At 45.1% G+C, this 17,553-nt stretch overlaps 1 protein-coding gene across 2 annotated transcripts in view; it reads left to right on the top strand.

The window, feature by feature from the left end:
* Nucleotides 1-310: 310 nt before the first annotated feature.
* bmal1a (basic helix-loop-helix ARNT like 1a) overlaps nucleotides 311-17,553 on the top strand; it is a 51,616-nt gene continuing 34,373 nt past the window's right edge. The window contains exons 1-6 of one of the 2 annotated variants that reach the window (XM_067994242.1): nucleotides 311-326; nucleotides 4,243-4,281; nucleotides 5,935-5,988; nucleotides 6,971-7,128; nucleotides 10,519-10,598; nucleotides 15,937-16,029. In XM_067994242.1, coding sequence (XP_067850343.1) covers nucleotides 4,250-4,281; nucleotides 5,935-5,988; nucleotides 6,971-7,128; nucleotides 10,519-10,598; nucleotides 15,937-16,029 — 417 coding nt within the window. In that variant the 5' untranslated portion in view covers nucleotides 311-326; nucleotides 4,243-4,249. Of the gene's footprint in view, nucleotides 327-4,242; nucleotides 4,282-5,934; nucleotides 5,989-6,970; nucleotides 7,144-10,518; nucleotides 10,599-15,936; nucleotides 16,030-17,553 lie in introns of both variants that reach the window. The other variant, XM_067994241.1, reaches the window with a different exon arrangement.

Below are 17,553 nucleotides of genomic sequence, written 5' to 3'. Positions count from 1 at the left end.
CCGAAAGGCGGCACCCCAGGCGGTTAGCCTGGATTAAGTCGATTGTGCGCCCGAGTCTCCGAGGCGGGGATCTGAACCACACCTTCTGACTCCGAAGCGTAAGTCTTAACGACTGAGCCAAGGTGGGGACTGTAGTTACTCAGGTACTGTTGCCCTGAAATGAATGATGATCAGTATGGAATTTGAAAATGGTGATTGGAAATTTACAATTCTGATCAATATGGAAACAGCCTAATGTCATGCGTATAAACCCCTGTAAATCATCTCACTGTGAAGTAACACTATTATTGTCCTTATTTTTCCAGACTTGATGGCTTTTCATTTGAGTAAGTATGAAACTCAACTTTCTGAAGTAAACTTGCAGTCGGAGGTGGAGGAGTTGGGCGTGCAATGAACCGTTTCAAATGGGCCATTAAGTGATATACTTTACACAGGTGAAGTGGGGACTCTCTCTGCCCAAGGTTTGATACTCTCTCTCTGCATGATCAGTTGAGATTTCGACACGAGTACAGATAGTCAGGCGCTCGACGAAGATCAGAATATTTCATTCATCTACTTGTTTGGAAGTTTTTTTTCTCCTCATTTCCGTTCTTGGGATGTGGGCGCCGCTGGCAAGGCTGGCATTTATTGCCCGTCCCTAGTTGCCCTCTTGAGAAGATGATGGTGGGCCTTCTTGAAGGTTTGGTACAACAGAGTGACTCAATAGGCCACTCCAGAGGGCAGTTAAAGAGTCATGATGTGGAGATGCCGGTGATTGACTGGGGTTGACAAATGTAAGAATCTTGCAACACCAGGTTATAGTCCAACAATTTTATTTGAAAATCCATTTTTATTTTTCAAATAAATTGTTGGACTATAACCTGGTGTTGTAAGATTCTTTACAGTTAAGAGTCAACCACGTTGATGTCCGACTGGAGTCACATATAGGCCCAGATCGGGTAAGGACGGCAGGTTTCCTTCCCTAAAGGACATTAGTGAACCGATTGGGTTTTTACGACAATCCGACAGCTTCATGGCCACTTTTACTGAGACCAGATTTTTTATTTCTATTTTTTTTAAACTGGATTCAAATTCTCAAGGTGCCGTAGTGGGATTGAACTCACATTCTCTGGATTATTGGTAAATTCATGAAAGGTAGCCACTGTGATATGTGGCTCTTTTAATGTAGAGGCCTTAACAAATCATAGTTCACAAAGTGATCCATTACATTATGCTAACTTATGTACTACTTTTTAACAACAAGAAAGAAAAGTAATCCAACCGTGACTAACTAGAGAAGCTAAGATTAAAATAAGAGGCTTACAGAGTTGCCAAAAAGAGTAGTAAGCCTGAGGATTGGGAGGGCTTTAGAAGCCAGCAACGGATGACCAAGAAATTGATAAAGAGGGAGAAAATTGAATATGAGAATAAACTAGCAAGAAATATAAAAACAGATTGTAAGAGCTTCTACAAGTATGTAAAAAGGAAGAGATTAGCGAAAGTAAATGTGGGTTTACTATTTACCCTTACAGGCTGAGACTGGAGAAATTAAAATGGGGAATAAAGAAATGGCAGAAATGTTAAACAAATATTTTGTATCTGTCTTCACAGTAGAAGACACAAAAAAATACCGGAAATAGTGGGGAGCCCAAGGGTCCAATGAGAGTGAGGAATTTTAAAGTAATTAATATCAACAGAGAAAAAGTACAGGAGAAACTAAGGGGACTAAAAGCCGACAAATCCCCAGGACCTGACCGCCTACGTCCGAGGGTTCTAAAAGAGGTGGCTGCAGAGATAGTGGATGCATTGGTTATGGTCTTCCAGAATTCCCTAGATTCTAGAACGATTGGAATGTCACAAATGTAACCCCGCTATTCAAGAAAGGAGGGCAGGAGAAAACAGGGAACTACAGGCCAATTAGCCTGAACTCAGTAGTAGGGAAAGTGCTAGAATCTATTAGGGATATAGCAACAGGGCACTTAGAAAATCATAATATGATTAGGCAGAGTCAACACGGTTTTATGAAAGGGAAATCATGTTTGATAAATCTATTAGTGTTTTTTGAGGATGTAACTAGCAGGGTCGATAAGATTGAACCAGTGGATGTAGTATATTTGGATTTTCAAAAGGTATTCGATAAGGTGCCATACAAGACTAGGGCTCATGGGACTGGGGGTAATATATTAGCATGGATAGAGGATTGGTTAACGGACAGAAAACAGAGAGTAGGAATGAACGGGTCATTTTCAGGTTGGCAGGCTATAACTAGTGGGGTGCCACAAGGATTGGTGCTTGGGCCTCAGCTATTTACAATCTATATTAATGACTTAGATGAGGGGACCGAATGTAATGTATCTAAGTTTGCTGACTATACAAAGCTAGGTGGGAAAGTAAGCTGTGAGGAGGACACTAAGAGGCTGCAAAGGGATATAGACAGGTTAAGTGAGTGGGCAAAAAGGTGGCAGATGGAGTATAATGTGGGGTTATTCACTTCGGTAGGAAGAATAGAAAAACAGAATATTTTTTAAAAGGGGAGAGACTAATAAATGTTGATACTCAGGGATTTGGGTGTCCTTGTACACAAATCACAGAAAGTTAACATGCAGGTACAGCATGCAATTAGGAAGGCAAATGGTATGTTAGCCTTTATGCAAGGGAATTCAATCTGGAGAAGTGTGAGGTAATGTATTTGGGGAGGGCAAACAAGGCAAGGGAATACACAAGAAATGGGGGGATACTGAGAGGTGTAGAGAAAGTGAGGGACCTTGGAGTGCATGTCCACAGATCCCTGAAGGTAGCAGGACTGGAAGATAAGGTGGTTAAGAAGGCATACGGGATACTTTCCTTTATTAGCCAAGTCATAGAATATAAGGGCAGAAAAGTTATGCTCAAACTGTATAAAACACAAGTTAGGCCACAGCTTGAGTACTGTGTACAGTTCTGGTCACCACATTACAGGAAAGGTGTGATTGCACTAGAGAGGGTACAGAGGAGATTTACGAGGATGTTGCCAGGACTGGAGAATTTTAGCTATGAGGAAAGATTGGATAGGCTGGGGTTGTTTTCTTTGGAACAGAGGAGGCTGAGGGGAGATTTAATTGAGGTGTACAAAATTATGAAGGGCCTAGACAGAGTGGATAGGAAGGACCTATTTCCCTTAGCGGAGAGGTCAGTGACCAGGGGGCATAGATTTAAAGTGATTGGTAGAAGGATTAGAGGGGAGCTGAGGCAAAATTTTTTCACCCATAGGGTGGTGGGTGTCTGGAACTCACTGCCTGAAAGGGTGGTAGAGGCAGAAACCCTCAACTTATTTAAAAAGTACTTGGATGTACAATTGAAGTGCCGTAACCCACAGGGCTACGGACCAAGTGCTGGAAAGTGGGATTAGGCTGGATGGCTCATTTTCGGCCAGCATGGACTGGGCCGAATGGCCGCCTTCTGTGCCGTAAATTTTCTATGATTCTATAAGAGTAAGGAGGTCTTGCTGCAATTATATAGGGCTTTGGTGAGACCACATCTGGAGTACTGTGTACAGTTTTGGTGTCCTCACTTAAGGCAGGATATACTTGCTTTATAGGGATTGCAACAAAGGTTCACTGGATTGATTCCTGGGATGAGAGGGTTGTCCTGTGAGGAGAGATTGAGTAGAATGGGCCTATATTCTCAGGAGTTTAGGAGAATGAGAGGCGATCTCATTGAAACCTATAGAATGCTGAGAGGCTGTTTCCCCTGGCTGGAGAGTCTAGAACCAGGGGTCATCGTCTCAAGATAAGGGGTCGGCCATTTAAGACTGAGATGAGGAGGAATTTCTTCACTCAGAGGGTTGTGAATCTTTGGAATTCTCTACCCCAGAGGGCTGTGGATGCTCAGTCGTTGAGTACATTCAAGCCTGAGATCGATGGATATTTGGACACCAAAGGAATCGACAGATATGGGGATAGGGCGGGAAAGTGGAGTTGAGGTAGAAGACCAGCCATGATCTTATTGAATGGCGGAGCAGGCTCGAGGGGCCGAATGGCCTACTCCTGCTCCTATTTCTTATGTTCTTAAGAACTTGCATTTATATAGTGCCTTTCACGACCTCAGGATGCTTTACAGCCAAGGAAGTATTTTTGAAGTGTAGTCACTGTTGTAATGTGGGAAAATGTAATAACATATCTATACATTATCAAACTGCAGACACCGATTGAGAGATCTGATTGCAGGGACTTAAATCAGAGGAAAGCCATCTAGAGATTGCTTGTTTTTTTTTGTTGTTTTTAGGGACGGGATGGATACAGACAAAGACAACCAACATAGCAGGTATCGTCGAATCTTTCTCAGCCTTTCACTTTCAAAGAAAATGGTGCTTTGGACTAATCTCTTTTGCTTCTGGTCATATTTAAAGGTGCATTTTGTTAATGGCCAAACTCTGAATGGAGGATGGGAGTTGCTTGTCCCTGCTCGATACAATCTATGCAATAAATTACATTCCTTCTTCATAATATCTAGCAGGTCTCTCGTGGGCATTGCTCGTGGAGAGTTGGAGGACGCACTAATTACATAGAATGTACTGCACAGAAACAGGCCATTCGGCCCAACAGGTCCATGCCGGTGTTTATGCTCCACACGAGCCTCCTCCCATCTCTCTTCATCTAACCCTATCAGCATATCCTTCTATTCCTTTCTCCCTCATGTGTTTATCTAACTTCCCCTTGAATAGTACAGATACATTTGCCTCAACTACTTCTTGTGGTCAAAAGTTCCACGTTCTCACCACTCTCTGGGTTAAGAAGTTTCTCCTGAGTTCCCTATTGGATTTACTAGTGACTATCTTATATTTATGGCCCTTAGTTCTGGTCTTCCCCACAAGTGGAAACATCTCCTCTACGTCTACCCTATCGAACCCTTTCATTATTTTAAAGACCTCTATTAGGTCACCCCTCAGCCTTCTCTTTTCTAGAGAAAAGAGCCCCAGTCTTTCCCGATAGGTATAACCTCTCAGTTCTGGTATCATCCTCGTAAATCTTTGTTGCACCTTCTCCAGTGCCTCTATATCCTTTTTATAATATGGAGACCAGAACTGTTCACAGCACTCCTAGAGTGTTCTAACCAAGGTTCGATACAACATAATTTCTCTGCTTTTCAATTCTGTCCCTCTAGAAATGAACCCCAGTGCTTGGTTTGTTTTTTTTTTAAACTTATGACGCTACTTTTAATGTTGCCCGTTGAACTCGGCCTCATCAACTCGATGATTTATCTATAGTTGTGTAGTTAGATAAATAGATGAACAGTTACTGTTGTGTCCTTGTATCTCTAACGTCTGACGTTTTGCAGCTTTGCCGAACATGCCTCTTGCAGGAAAGGAATCTTCTGACCTATCTTCTTAATTGCCAGTTGTCACACCGAGTTTCTGTAGCCGAGATGTTGGGCAAGTGACCCTCGGATCCCTCTGCGTTGTTCTGTAAATGAAGGGGTGCAGGCGGCCCTGGCCTGGTCTCCCTCCCCCCCCCCCCCCCCCCTCCCACCTCGTGGTGATTTTTTTTGGTTGAGAAGGACTCCTCCATCCCCCACATCACCAAATCGGGGGATGCGTCCAGCTTCCGACCTGTGTTGGCTACTAAACGAGCCAGCCCAAAGGCAGCTCACCCATGCCCTGCCCCGCGTGACGCTTCGATCCAGATTTTAACTACGTCGCCTCCTCTCTTCCCTTTTTGCAATCTTCCACAGCCTCGTCATCGGCTCGCCCCAGAGACGCGAGCTCCCCTTTCGGGCTTTGGTTGCGTTTGTTTCTTGAGCGCAGCATTGATTAAAGGGGAGCGCTTAATTTAGACCAGGGCAAACGATCATTTGGGTAATGTAAGTTAATTCTGTTCTGCGATTCTAAACGCCCGATTTCATCACTTTCGCATGACCTCGGTCTTCGAGCCCATTGAAGTATCCCATAAATGTGATGGTTTTACGATATTTTTGTAGGATGGAATCTAGGATGGAATGTGCAGACCAACACGGGAGAGTGAAAAATGCCAGGTAATCCCCCAGTCCTTTGTACTCTATCATCCCTCTATTTATAAAGCCCAGGATCCAGGAATTCTGGTCACCCCACTATAGAAAGGATATTATTAAACTACAAAGAGTGCAGAAAAGATTTACTAGGATGCTCCCGGGACTTGATGGTTTGACTTATAGGGAGAGGTTGGATAGACTGGGACTTTTTTCCCTGGAGAGTCGGAGGTTAAGGGGTGATCTTATAGAAGTCTATAAAACAATGAGGGGCATAGATAAGGTAGATAGTCAAAATCTTTTCCCAAAGGTAGGGGAGTCTATAACGAGGGGGCATAGATTTAAGGTGAGAGGGGAGAGATACAAAAGGGTCCAGAGGGGCAATTTTTTCACTCAAAGGGTGGTGAGTGTCTGGAACGAGCTGCCAGAGGCAGTAGTAGAGGCGGGTACAATTTTGTCTTTTAAAAAGCATTTGGACAGTTACATGGGTAAGATGGGTAGAGAGGGATATGGGCCAAGTGCAGGCAATTGGGACTAGCTTAGTGGTATAAACTGGGCGACATGGACATGTTGGGCCGAAGGACCTGTTTCCATGTTGTAAACTTCTATGATTCTAGAGAAGCTGGGATTGTTCTCCTCAGAGCAGAGAAGGTTAAGGGGAGATTTAATAGAGGTGTTCAAAATCAATGAGGGGTTTTGATAGAGCAGACAGGGAGAAACTGTGGTGGGAGGGTGGTTAACCAGAGGACACACATTCAAGGTAATTATCTTCGCCACACAGACTGCAGCAACTCGAGGAGAAGACCCACCCTCTCGGCATCTGGAGATGGGCAGTGAATGCCAGTGACGCCCACATCCCGAGAACAATTTTTTTAAAAAAATAAATAATTAAATCCGAATTACTATAGAGTGACAATTAAAATGCAATCGCCTCATCTCATCTTACTGTGTAACTTTTTTATTTAGCTCAATCCGTGAGAAATAGCTCATATTACCGTTCCGTTTTCAGAGAGGCTCACAGCCAGATTGAAAAACGACGTCGGGACAAAATGAACAGTTTCATCGATGAGCTGGCATCGATGGTGCCCACGTGTAACGCCATGTCGAGGAAGCTGGACAAGCTGACGGTGCTTAGGATGGCTGTCCAGCACATGAAGACCCTGCGAGGTGAGGACACAGCAGGTGACGGCCAAAGTCCCTTGAACCTTAAAGCGTAGGGGTTTTGTTTTGATCTGCGCAGATCTTCCGAGTGTTCGATACGTTGCCGTCTCCACACGACGTTTAGGGAACGTAGGAACTGCTAGATTCTTAAACAAAAACGACCAAGGTCCGTCTAGTTCGCCTTCTACCCTCCTGGTAGTCGCATGATACACTGATAATGGGAGTTGTTGACTGATGGAGATTGATCGCTACAATTAACGAGTCCACAACAGACCCAGACATGAGGCGAGGAAAGACCCCCAGTGGTTGGGAGCTTTGGGAACCTTAGATCCAAAGTCACCTCTTCCTCCCAAACATGTTACACTCACCACATGTCATGTCTCAAGTTACTCGCATACTGTATCCTAAAATGTTTTTTTAAAAATTCGTTTATGGGATGTGGGCATCGCTGGCGAGGCCGGCATTTATTGCCCATCCCTAATTGCCCCCTTGAGAAGGTGGTGGTGAGCCGCCTTCTTGAACGGCTGCAGTCCGTGCGGTGAAGGTTCTCCCACAGCGCTGTTAGGAAGGGAGTTCCAGGATTTTGACCCAGCGACGATGAAGGAACGGCCGATATATTTCCAAGTCGGGATGGTGTGTGACTTGGAGGGGAACGTGCAGGTGGTGTTGTTCCCATGTGCCTGCTGCTCTTGTCCTTCTAGGTGGTAGAGGTCGCGGGTTTGGGAGGTGCTGTCGAAGAAGCCTTGGCGAGTTGCTGCAGTGCATCCTGTGGATGGTACACACTGCAGCCACAGTGCGCCGGTGGTGAAGGGAGTGAATGTTTAGGGTGGTGGATGGGGTGCCAATCAAGCGGACTGCTTTCCGAAAGAAAGCTGTCTAATTTCTGTTGGAATGAATCTACACTCCCTGCTTCCACCACCTCCCAAGGGAGCCTGTTCCATCAATTGACCACCCACTCACTGAAATATTTGGCCCAGAATTTGCTGGAGTGGGGCATCTTGCTCCGCGCCCCATTTGCCATGTTTCTAATTCCTCATATACCGTATCCCAAGATGTTATATTCTGAAATAAGCCAAGCTGACACTCAGTAACCAATTAATTTAGTTACTGAAGATGAATATTAAACATAAAATTACAAAGCGATATTGATAGATTAGGTGAATGGGCAAAACTGTGGCAAATAGAATTCAGTGTAGACAAATGTGAGGTCATCCACTTTGGATCAAAAAAGGATAGAACAGGGTACTTTCTAAATGGTAAAAAGTTAAAAACAGTGGATGTCCAAAGGGACTTCGGGGTTCAGGTACATCGATCATTGAAGTGTCATGAACAGGTGCAGAAAATAATCAAGAAGGCTAATGGAATGCTGGCCTTTATATCGAGAGGACTAGAGTGCAAGGGGGCAGAAGTTATGCTGCAGCTATACAAAACCCTGGTTAGACCGCACCTGGAGTACTGTGAGCAGTTCTGGGCACCGCACCTTCGGAAGGACATATTGGCCTTGGAGGGAGTGCAGCGTAGGTTTACTAGAATGATACCCGGACTTCAAGGGTTAAGTTACGAGGAGAGATTACACAAATTGGGATTGTATTCTCTGGAGTTTCGAAGGTTAAGGGGTGATCTGATCGAAGTTTATAAGATATTAAGGGGAACGGATAGGGTGGATAGAGAGAGACTATTTCTGCTGGTTGGGGATTCTAGGAGTAGGGGGCACAGTCTTAAAAATTAGAGCCAGACCTTTCAGGAGCGAGATTAGAAAACATTTCTACACACAAAGGGTGGTAGAAGTTTGGAACACTCTTCCGCAAACGGCAATTGATACTAGCTCAATTGCTAAATTTAAATGCGAGATAGCTTTTTGGCAACCAAAGGTATTAAGGGACATGGGCCAAAGGCGGGTATATGGAGTTAGATCACAGATGAGCCATGATCTTCTCAAATGGCGGAGCAGGCACGAGGGGCTGAATGGCCTACTCCTGTTCCTATGTTCCTAATACCCTTACATTTGGTGGAGTTGTATGGTATTTGTACTCTGATGTTCGATTGTACGATCGCTGCGAAAATGTTACATTCTCACCGTCAACTTGCTAAACTGGAATTCGGAGACATAGTCCACGCAGTTATCCCAATAAACTTCAGAAGGTTCTACTTAAAAGCCAGCTTGGATATTGGTGACGTTTTTGCACACGTTTGAGATTTGAACATAGGTTCAATGAGCCTGATCCGCCTTTTCGTTTACCCGCCTCGGTTCCGTAACCCTTAATACCCTTGACCTAACAAAAAATCTTACCAATCTCAGTTTTGAGATTTTCAATTGACCCCCAGCCCCAACAGCTTTTGTGGGCGGGGGAGTTTTCCAGATTTCCATTCCCCTTTGTGTGAAGAAGTGCTTCCTGACATCACCCCTCAACGGCCTGGCTCTAATTTTAAGGTTACGCCCCCTTGTTCTGGACTCCCCCCACCCACCAGAAGAAACAGGGTATTCAGAGAGAAACCATCAACTCCTTTGATCACCTTAAACACCTCAATTAGATCACCCCTTAATAAGAACATAAGGAATAGGAGCAGGAGTAGGCCAATCGGCCCCTCGAGCCTGCTCCGCCATTCAATAAGATCATGGCCGATCTGATCCTAACCTCAAATCTAAATTCATGTCCAATTTCCTGCCCGCTCCCCATAACCCCTAATTCCCTTTACTTCGAGGAAACTGTCTATTTCTGTTTTAAATTTATTTAATGATGTAGCTTCCACAGCTTCCTGGGGCAGCAAATTCCACAGACCTACTACCCTCTGAGTGAAGAAGTTTCTCCTCATCTCAGTTATGAAAGAGCAGCCCCTTATTCTAAGATTATGCCCCCTAGTTCTAGTTTCACCCATCCTTGGGAACATCCTCACCGCATCCACCCGATCAAGCCCCTTCACAATCTTATATATGTTTCAATAAGATCGCCTCTCATTCTTCTGAACTCCAATGAGTAGAGTCCCAATCTACTCAAACCTCTCCTCATATGTCCACCCCCTCGTCCCTGGGAATCTTCTATACTCGAGGGAATACAAGCCTAGTCTGTCCAACCTGTCCTCATAATTTAACCCTTTTAGCCCCGGTATCATTCTGAATCTGGTAGCACTTTTCCCTTTTGAGGTTTATTGACACACATGCGCGACAGAAAATTGTCACGATAGGAAGTGTATGCATACTTAAGATATATAAAATGTAATTTATATATACTGTAAAATATAATTTATATATGTTAAGTTTTCTTAGATGTTTAATGGAGGGATAGATTTTTTTTTAAATGAAACCTGCTCTTAACAGTTGAAAGTTGATTTACATTTTTGATCCAGTTTAGATCAAAATCTATCTTCATGCTGATTTTTGTAATTTCTGTATTTCAGGGGCCACCAATGCTTACACAGAGGCTAACTACAAACCTGCTTTTCTATCAGACGATGAGCTGAAGCATCTTATCCTCAGGGTATGTTTTCCTAATAGGGTGCAATGATTTTCGGTTAATCCCATTAGGAAAGAGGCAGTTATTTACTGTTTTTTTTAATAAAAGTTTTGCTTGTGTCCATCAGACTTCCCCCTTCTCCCCCCCCAAACCCCCCAAACTGATGATGTGCTTTGTAAAACACGCCAGAGATAGAGAGCCAGGTATTTACTGCTGTTTCTTTTCTGACTGCAAGATGACCTGGCCTCTCCCCAAGGGAGAGAACCATCCAACAACGAGTCAGCCTCTTACAGGTCACTTTCTCGCACGTGAGCAGTGGCCTTAACGTGACATTCTAGGGTAGTAGCTCAACATCAGAATTGTGCTCTATCCACGAGCAATGCCACGGGTGGTCTATGGGTACAGTCCCCACCGCTCAGCCCAGAGAGCGGTTAGAATGTGGTACTCCCCACCACAGGGAGTAGTTGAGGCGAAAAGCACAGAGGCATTTAAGGGGAAGCTGGATAAACACAGGAGGAAGGGATAGGAGGTTACGTTGATGGGGTGAGATGAATTAGGGAGGGAGGAGGCTCGTGTGGAGCATAAACACCAGCATGGACCAGTTGGGCCGAATGGCCTGTTTCTGTGCTGTACGTTCTGCGTGATTATAGCGGGCACGTTTGTGCAAACGCGATTTGCCTGTTATACACTATGGCCAGTGTAACGGGGTAGGGCTATTACAGTACTCTACTATATAAACAGAAGGTTGTAGATCTTGAATAAACTGAACAAGGCTGCAAGCAATGCAGCTATCTTTAGACTGCAGTCTGTGCTCAGTACAACCTGTAACCCCCCCCAGACCACGTAGAGGGGATTAAAAAGGCTGAAGTACGCAAAAGGTAATTGAACAATTAACCAAGGGACTACTTACTTACGTTTTGTCCTTGTACTCAGTGCACCTTAACGAGTCGCGAACTAGTGAGTAAACTCAGCTCTTTCTGCCCGAAATAAATGGAGCATTTGAGACGTTATAACCGGCAATCGATGTTAACGCTAATGGTTATCGTTTTTTGGCCGATATAAGCTTCAGCCCGTTTTAAACGTGGTCGTTTTCAGTGGTGGGGAGTGTATACAATAAAGATCTATCTCTAGTGATAGAAAAGCACAAAGACGCCACAGGTCCTTAATTTAACGGCACAGATTGATTTCAAACTACAATTTTAAACAGCGAGGCGAAGGCTCTGAGCTCCTGGAAAATTTGAACTTAGGGAGTTTTTTTTTTATTCGTTCAGGGATGCAGGCGTCGCTGGCAAGGCCGGCATTTATTGCCCATCCCTAATTGCCCCTTGAGAAGGTGGTGGTGAGCCACCTTCTTGAACCGCTGCAGTCCGTGTGGTGAAGGTTCTCCCACAGTGCTGTTAGGAAGGGAGTTCCAGGATTTTGACCCAGCGACGATGAAGGAACGGCCGATATATTTCCAAGTCGGGATGGTGTGTGACTCGGAGGGGAACGTGCAGGTGGTGGTGTTCCCATGTACCTGCTGCTCTTGTCCTTCTAGGTGGTAGAGGTGGCGGGTTTGGGAGGTGCTGTCGAAGAAGCCTTGGCGAGTTGCTGCAGTGCATCCTGTGGATGGTACACACTGCAGCCACTGTGCGCCGGTGGTGAAGGGAGTGAATGTTTAGGGTGGTGGATGGGGTGCCAATCAAGCGGGCTGCTTTGTCCTGGATGGTGTCGAGCTTCTTGAGTGTTGTTGGAGCTGCACTCATCCAGGCAAGCGGAGAGTATTCCATCACACTCCTGACTTGTGCCTTGTCGATGGGGGAAGCGATTTCGTCGGCGAAATCGGCGCGAATGGGAACGGCCGCTTGCGCCAGCGCACCGGGGGGGGAAGCCATGCCGTCTGAGGGCCCGGAAGTGGCCACAGAGCGCCGCAGTTCGCTCCGCGAGAGAGGAAACAAAATAAACCCGCGACGGTTGGGTGGAAGCTGCCTTGGTCTTCCTGCGAAATCGAAATACAATAATCGGAAATGCGGATCACACCTCCCACATTGGTGCCAGCCTTGGCTCAGGTGGTAGCACTCTCACCTTTGAATCCGAAGTTCGTGCAGCGGCTTCCGTGACGGTTTTAATTAATTATTTTTTGGAACGAGTCAAAGATTTACCAGATTTACTGAATTCAGTTCCACGACCTGCCATGGTGGGATTTGAACTCTCAGACTCTGGGTTGCTGGTCCAGTGTTATCTGTCGGTCGCACTTTTTTCCATGAGGTGCCTCGCCTCCCAAAAGGCACTTTAAAATGATAATAGAATTCGATAGGGTAGGCACGGAGAAACTATTTCATCTGATTGGGGCAGGAGGTGGGGGAAGAGGGGGAGAGTCCAGAACAAGGGGGCATGATCTTAAAATTAGAGCTAGGCCGTTCAGAAGTGAAATCAGGAAGCACTTTTTCACACAAAGGTTAGTGTTAATCTGGAAATCCTCTTTCCTCCAAAATGCCGTGGATCAATTGAAATTTTCAAGACTGAGATCGATGGATTTTTGTTGGGTGAGGGTTTCAATGGATATGGAGCAAAGGCGGGTAAGTTGAGGTACAGTTCAGCCGTGATGCAGGCCCGGAGGGCTGAATGGCCTTCACCACTTCCTATAATGTGCCTTCTGAACCTGAATAACCCCAGTTAATGCTCAGTACAATTCAATCATCCAACTGTGTCATTGACTGACACTGGCTCCCAGTCTGGCAACGCCTCCATTTTAAAATTCTCATCCTTGTTTTCAAATCCCCCTCCATGGCCTCGCCCCCCACCCCCCTCCCTATCTCTGTAACCTCCTCCAGCCCCTACAACCCTCCGAGATCTCTGCGCTCCTCCAATTCTTGCCTCTTGCACATCCGAGTATGAAAAGAAACTCGCAAGGGATATCAAAACCAATACGAAGAACTTTCATTGTTATATTAGGAAAAAGAGGGTGGTCAGGAGCAGTGTTGGCCCCTTAAAAACTGAAAGTGGGGATATTGTCATTGACAATAGGGAAATGGCAGACATGTTGAACAATTACTTTGCGTCAGTATTTACAGTCGAATAAGAGGATAGCATGCCGGAAATCCCAAGAAAACTTATATTGAATCGGGGACAGGGACTCGATTAAAATTAACATAGGTAAAGCAACAGTAATGAAGAAAATAATAGCACTAAAGAGTGACAAATCCCCAGGACCAGATGGTTTCCATCCCAGGGTTTTAAAGGAAGTAGGTGAGCACATTGCGGATGCCCTAACTATAATCTTTCAAAGTTCTCTGGATTCAGGAACTGTCCCTCTAGATTGGAAAATTGCACATGTCGCTCCGCTTTTTAATAAGAACATAAGAAATAGGAGTAGGAGTAGGCCAATCGGCCCCTCGAGCCTGCTCCGCCATTCAATAAGATCATGGCTGATCTGATCCTAACCTCAAATCTAAATTCATGTCCAATTTCCTGCCCACTCCCCGTAACCCCTAATTCCCTTTACTTCTAGGAAACTGTCTATTTCTGTTTTAAATTTATTTAATGATGTAGCTTCCACAGCTTCCTGGAGCAGCAAATTCCACAGACCTACTACCCTCTGAGTGAAGAAGTTTCTCCTCATCTCAGTTTTTAAGAAAGGAGAGAGAGGGAAACCGGAGAATTATAGACCAGTTAGCCTAACAGCTGTTGTGGGGAAAATGCTGGAGTCTATAATTAAGGATAGGGTGACTGAACACCTCGAGAATTTTCAGTTAATCAGAGAGAGTCGGCATGGATTTGTGAAAGGTAAGTCGTGCCTGACAAACCTGATTGAATTTTTTGAAGAGGTGACTAAAGTAGTGGACAGGGAAATGTCAATGGATGTTATTTATATGGACTTCCAGAAGGCATTTGATAAGGTCCCGCATAAGAGACTGTTAGCTAAGATAGAAGCCCATGGAATCGAGGGAAAAGTACGGACTTGGTTAGGAAGTTGGCTGAGCGAAAGGCGACAGAGAGTAGGGATAATGGGTAGGTACTCACATTGGCAGGATGTGACCAGTGGAGTCCCGCAGGGATCTGTCTTGGGGCCTCAATTATTCACAATATTTATTAACTACTTAGATGAAGGCATAGAAAGTCTCATATCTAAGTTTGCAGATGACACAAAGATTGGTGGCATTGTAAGCAGTGTAGATGAAAACATAAAATTACAAAGCGATATTGATCGATTAGGTGAATGGGCAAAACTGTGGCAAATGGAATTCAATGTAGACAAATGTGAGGTCATCCACTTTGGATCAAAAAAGGATAGAACAGGGTACTTTCTAAATGGTAAAAAGTTAAAAACAGTGGATATCCAAAGGGACTTAGGGGTTCAGGTACATGGATCATTGAAGTGTCATGAACAGGTGCAGAAAATAATCAAGAAGGCAAATGGAATGCTGGCCTTTATATCTAGAGGACTAGAGTACAAGGGGGCAGAAGTTATGCTGCAGCTATACAAAACCCTGGTTAGACCACACCTGGAGTACTGTGAGCAGTTCTGGGCACCGCACCTTCGGAAGGACATATTGGCCTTGGAGGGAGTGCAGCGTAGATTTACTAGAATGATACCCGGACTTCACGGGTTAAGTTACGAGGAGAGATTACACAAATTGGGGTTGTATTCTCTGGAGTTTCGAAGGTTAAGGGGTGATCTGATCGAAGTTTATACGATATTAAGGGGAACAGATAGGGTGGATAGAGAGAAACTATTTCCGCTGGTTGGGGATTCTAGGAGTAGGGGGCGCAGTCTAAAAATTAGAGCCAGACCTTTCAGGAGCGAGATTAGAAAACATTTCTACACACAAAGGGTGGTAGAAGTTTGGAACTCTCTTCCGCAAACCGCAATTGATACTAGCTCAATTGCTAAATTTAAATCTGAGATAGATAGCTTTTTGGCAACCAAAGGTGTTAAGGGATATGGGCCAAAGGCAGGTATATGGAGTTAGATCACAGATCAGCCATGATCTTATCAAATGGCGGAGCAGGCACGAGGGGCTGAATGGCCTACTCCTGTTCCTATGTACCATTGGCTGCCGTGCCTTCAGCTGCCTAGGCCCTAAACTCCCGAAACCTCTCGCCTCTCCCTCCTCCTTTAAGACACTTTGTAAAACCTACCTCTTTGCTTCTCTACTTCTGTGAGACCCTCCTTAAAACCTACTTCTTTGACCCTAATATCTCCTTATATGGCTCGGTGTCAAGATTTGTCTGCTTTACGCTCCTGTGAAGCGCCTTGGGACATTTTACTACGTTAAAGGCGCTATATAAATGCAAGTTGTTGTTGCTGATCTGTTTTTAAGTGCTTGGCTCTATTGTATTGGAGGGTGTTTATTTACCAAATCATCTGCTATTCCCACAGGCGGCCGATGGATTTCTTTTTGTCGTGGGTTGTGACAGAGGAAAGATACTTTTTGTGTCTGAATCGGTCTTCAAAATCCTCAACTACAGTCAGGTAAAGTTGTACAGCCTTAAAGTGACTCGAGTCCCGTAATGGGCACAGATCCTGCTATTGTTGTCGCTTCACTGACGTGGCACTGAGACGTCTGTAGCCTGGAGTTTAATTGTAAATTCTGTGAAATCTCATGATCTGTGAAGAAGGTGGTAAAAGGATATAAGGGAAGAGCAGGGAAATGGGATTATGGTAGACAGGTCCTTTTGAAGAGCCAGCACCAGCACCGAGGCAATGGGCCGAATGGCCTCCTTCTGTGCTGTAATTTCTATGGTTCTATTGATTTAATGTTCATGGCAATTAAATATATTCTCTACATTTGACACAATGTGATCGCTGAAATCCTTTCCAACATCTACAAGGCTCAAGTCAGATGCACTTGTGACTTAGGCCATAAAAATTGCGTTCACCATTTAGGTCACAGATTTAAGATAATTGGCAAAAGAACCAGAAGGGAGATGAGAATTTCAATAGTAACTTTCAAAAGGGAATTTTTTAAAAATTTGTTCATGGGATGTGGGCGTCGCTGGCGAGGCCGGCATTTATTGCCCATCCCTAATTGCCCTCGAGAAGGTGGTGGTGAGCCGCCTTCTTGAACCGCTGCAGTCCGTGTGGTGAAGGTTCTCCCACAGTGCTGTTAGGAAGGGAGTTCCAGGATTTTGACCCACCGACGATGAAGGAACGGCAGATATATTTCCAAGTCGGGATGGTGTGCGACTTGGAGGGGAACGTGCAGGTGGTGTTGTTCCCATGTACCTGCTGCCCTTGTCCCTCTAGGTGGTAGAGGTCGAGGGTTTGGGAGGTGCTGTCGAAGGAGCCTTGGCGAGTTGCTGTAATGCATCCTGTGGATGGTACACACTGCAGCCACGGTGCGCCGGTGGTGAAGGGAGTGAATGTTTAGTGTGGTGGATGGGGTGCCAATCAAGTGGGCTGCTTCGTCTTGGATGGTGTCGAGCTTCTTGAGTGTTGTTGGAGCTGGATAAATACCTGAAACGGAAATATTTGCAGGGCCACGGGGAAAGAGCAGGGGAAGTGGGACTAATTAGACAGCTCTTTCAAAGAGCCGGCACAGGCACGATGGGCCGAATGGGTGCAATTTATTCTATTGAAAGTTTGAGATGCTTCCAAAACCAAATTGGGTTGGAGAAAATTATTTTTTTTTTCAATCTTAAAAAATATTTATTTTGTCGTTGAACGTATAATAATTGAAGCTCGGATCAGTGGGTAACACTCTTATCTGAGTCAGAAGGTCCTGGGTTCAAGCCCCACTCCAGAGACTCTAGCACAAAATCCAGGCCGACACTCCCAGTGCAGTGCTCGGATGGACGTAGCACTATTTCGAAGAAGAGCAGGGGAGTTCTCCCAGCAGTCCTGGCTCACAAACAGATTATCTGGCTGTTTACCTCAGTGCTGTTTGTGGGATCTTGCTGTGCGCAAATTGGTTGCAGCGTTTCCCTCGTGACGACACTTCAAAAGTATTTTATTGGCTGTAAGGGGCTTTGGACCGTCCTACGGTAGTGACAGGGA

The sequence above is a fragment of the Heptranchias perlo genome, chromosome 12, assembly GCF_035084215.1.
Source record: "Heptranchias perlo isolate sHepPer1 chromosome 12, sHepPer1.hap1, whole genome shotgun sequence".
Lineage (NCBI taxonomy): Eukaryota > Metazoa > Chordata > Chondrichthyes > Hexanchiformes > Hexanchidae > Heptranchias > Heptranchias perlo.
The sequence above is the reverse complement of the archived record's forward strand: the minus strand, read 5'-3'. Positions and strand labels throughout refer to the sequence as shown.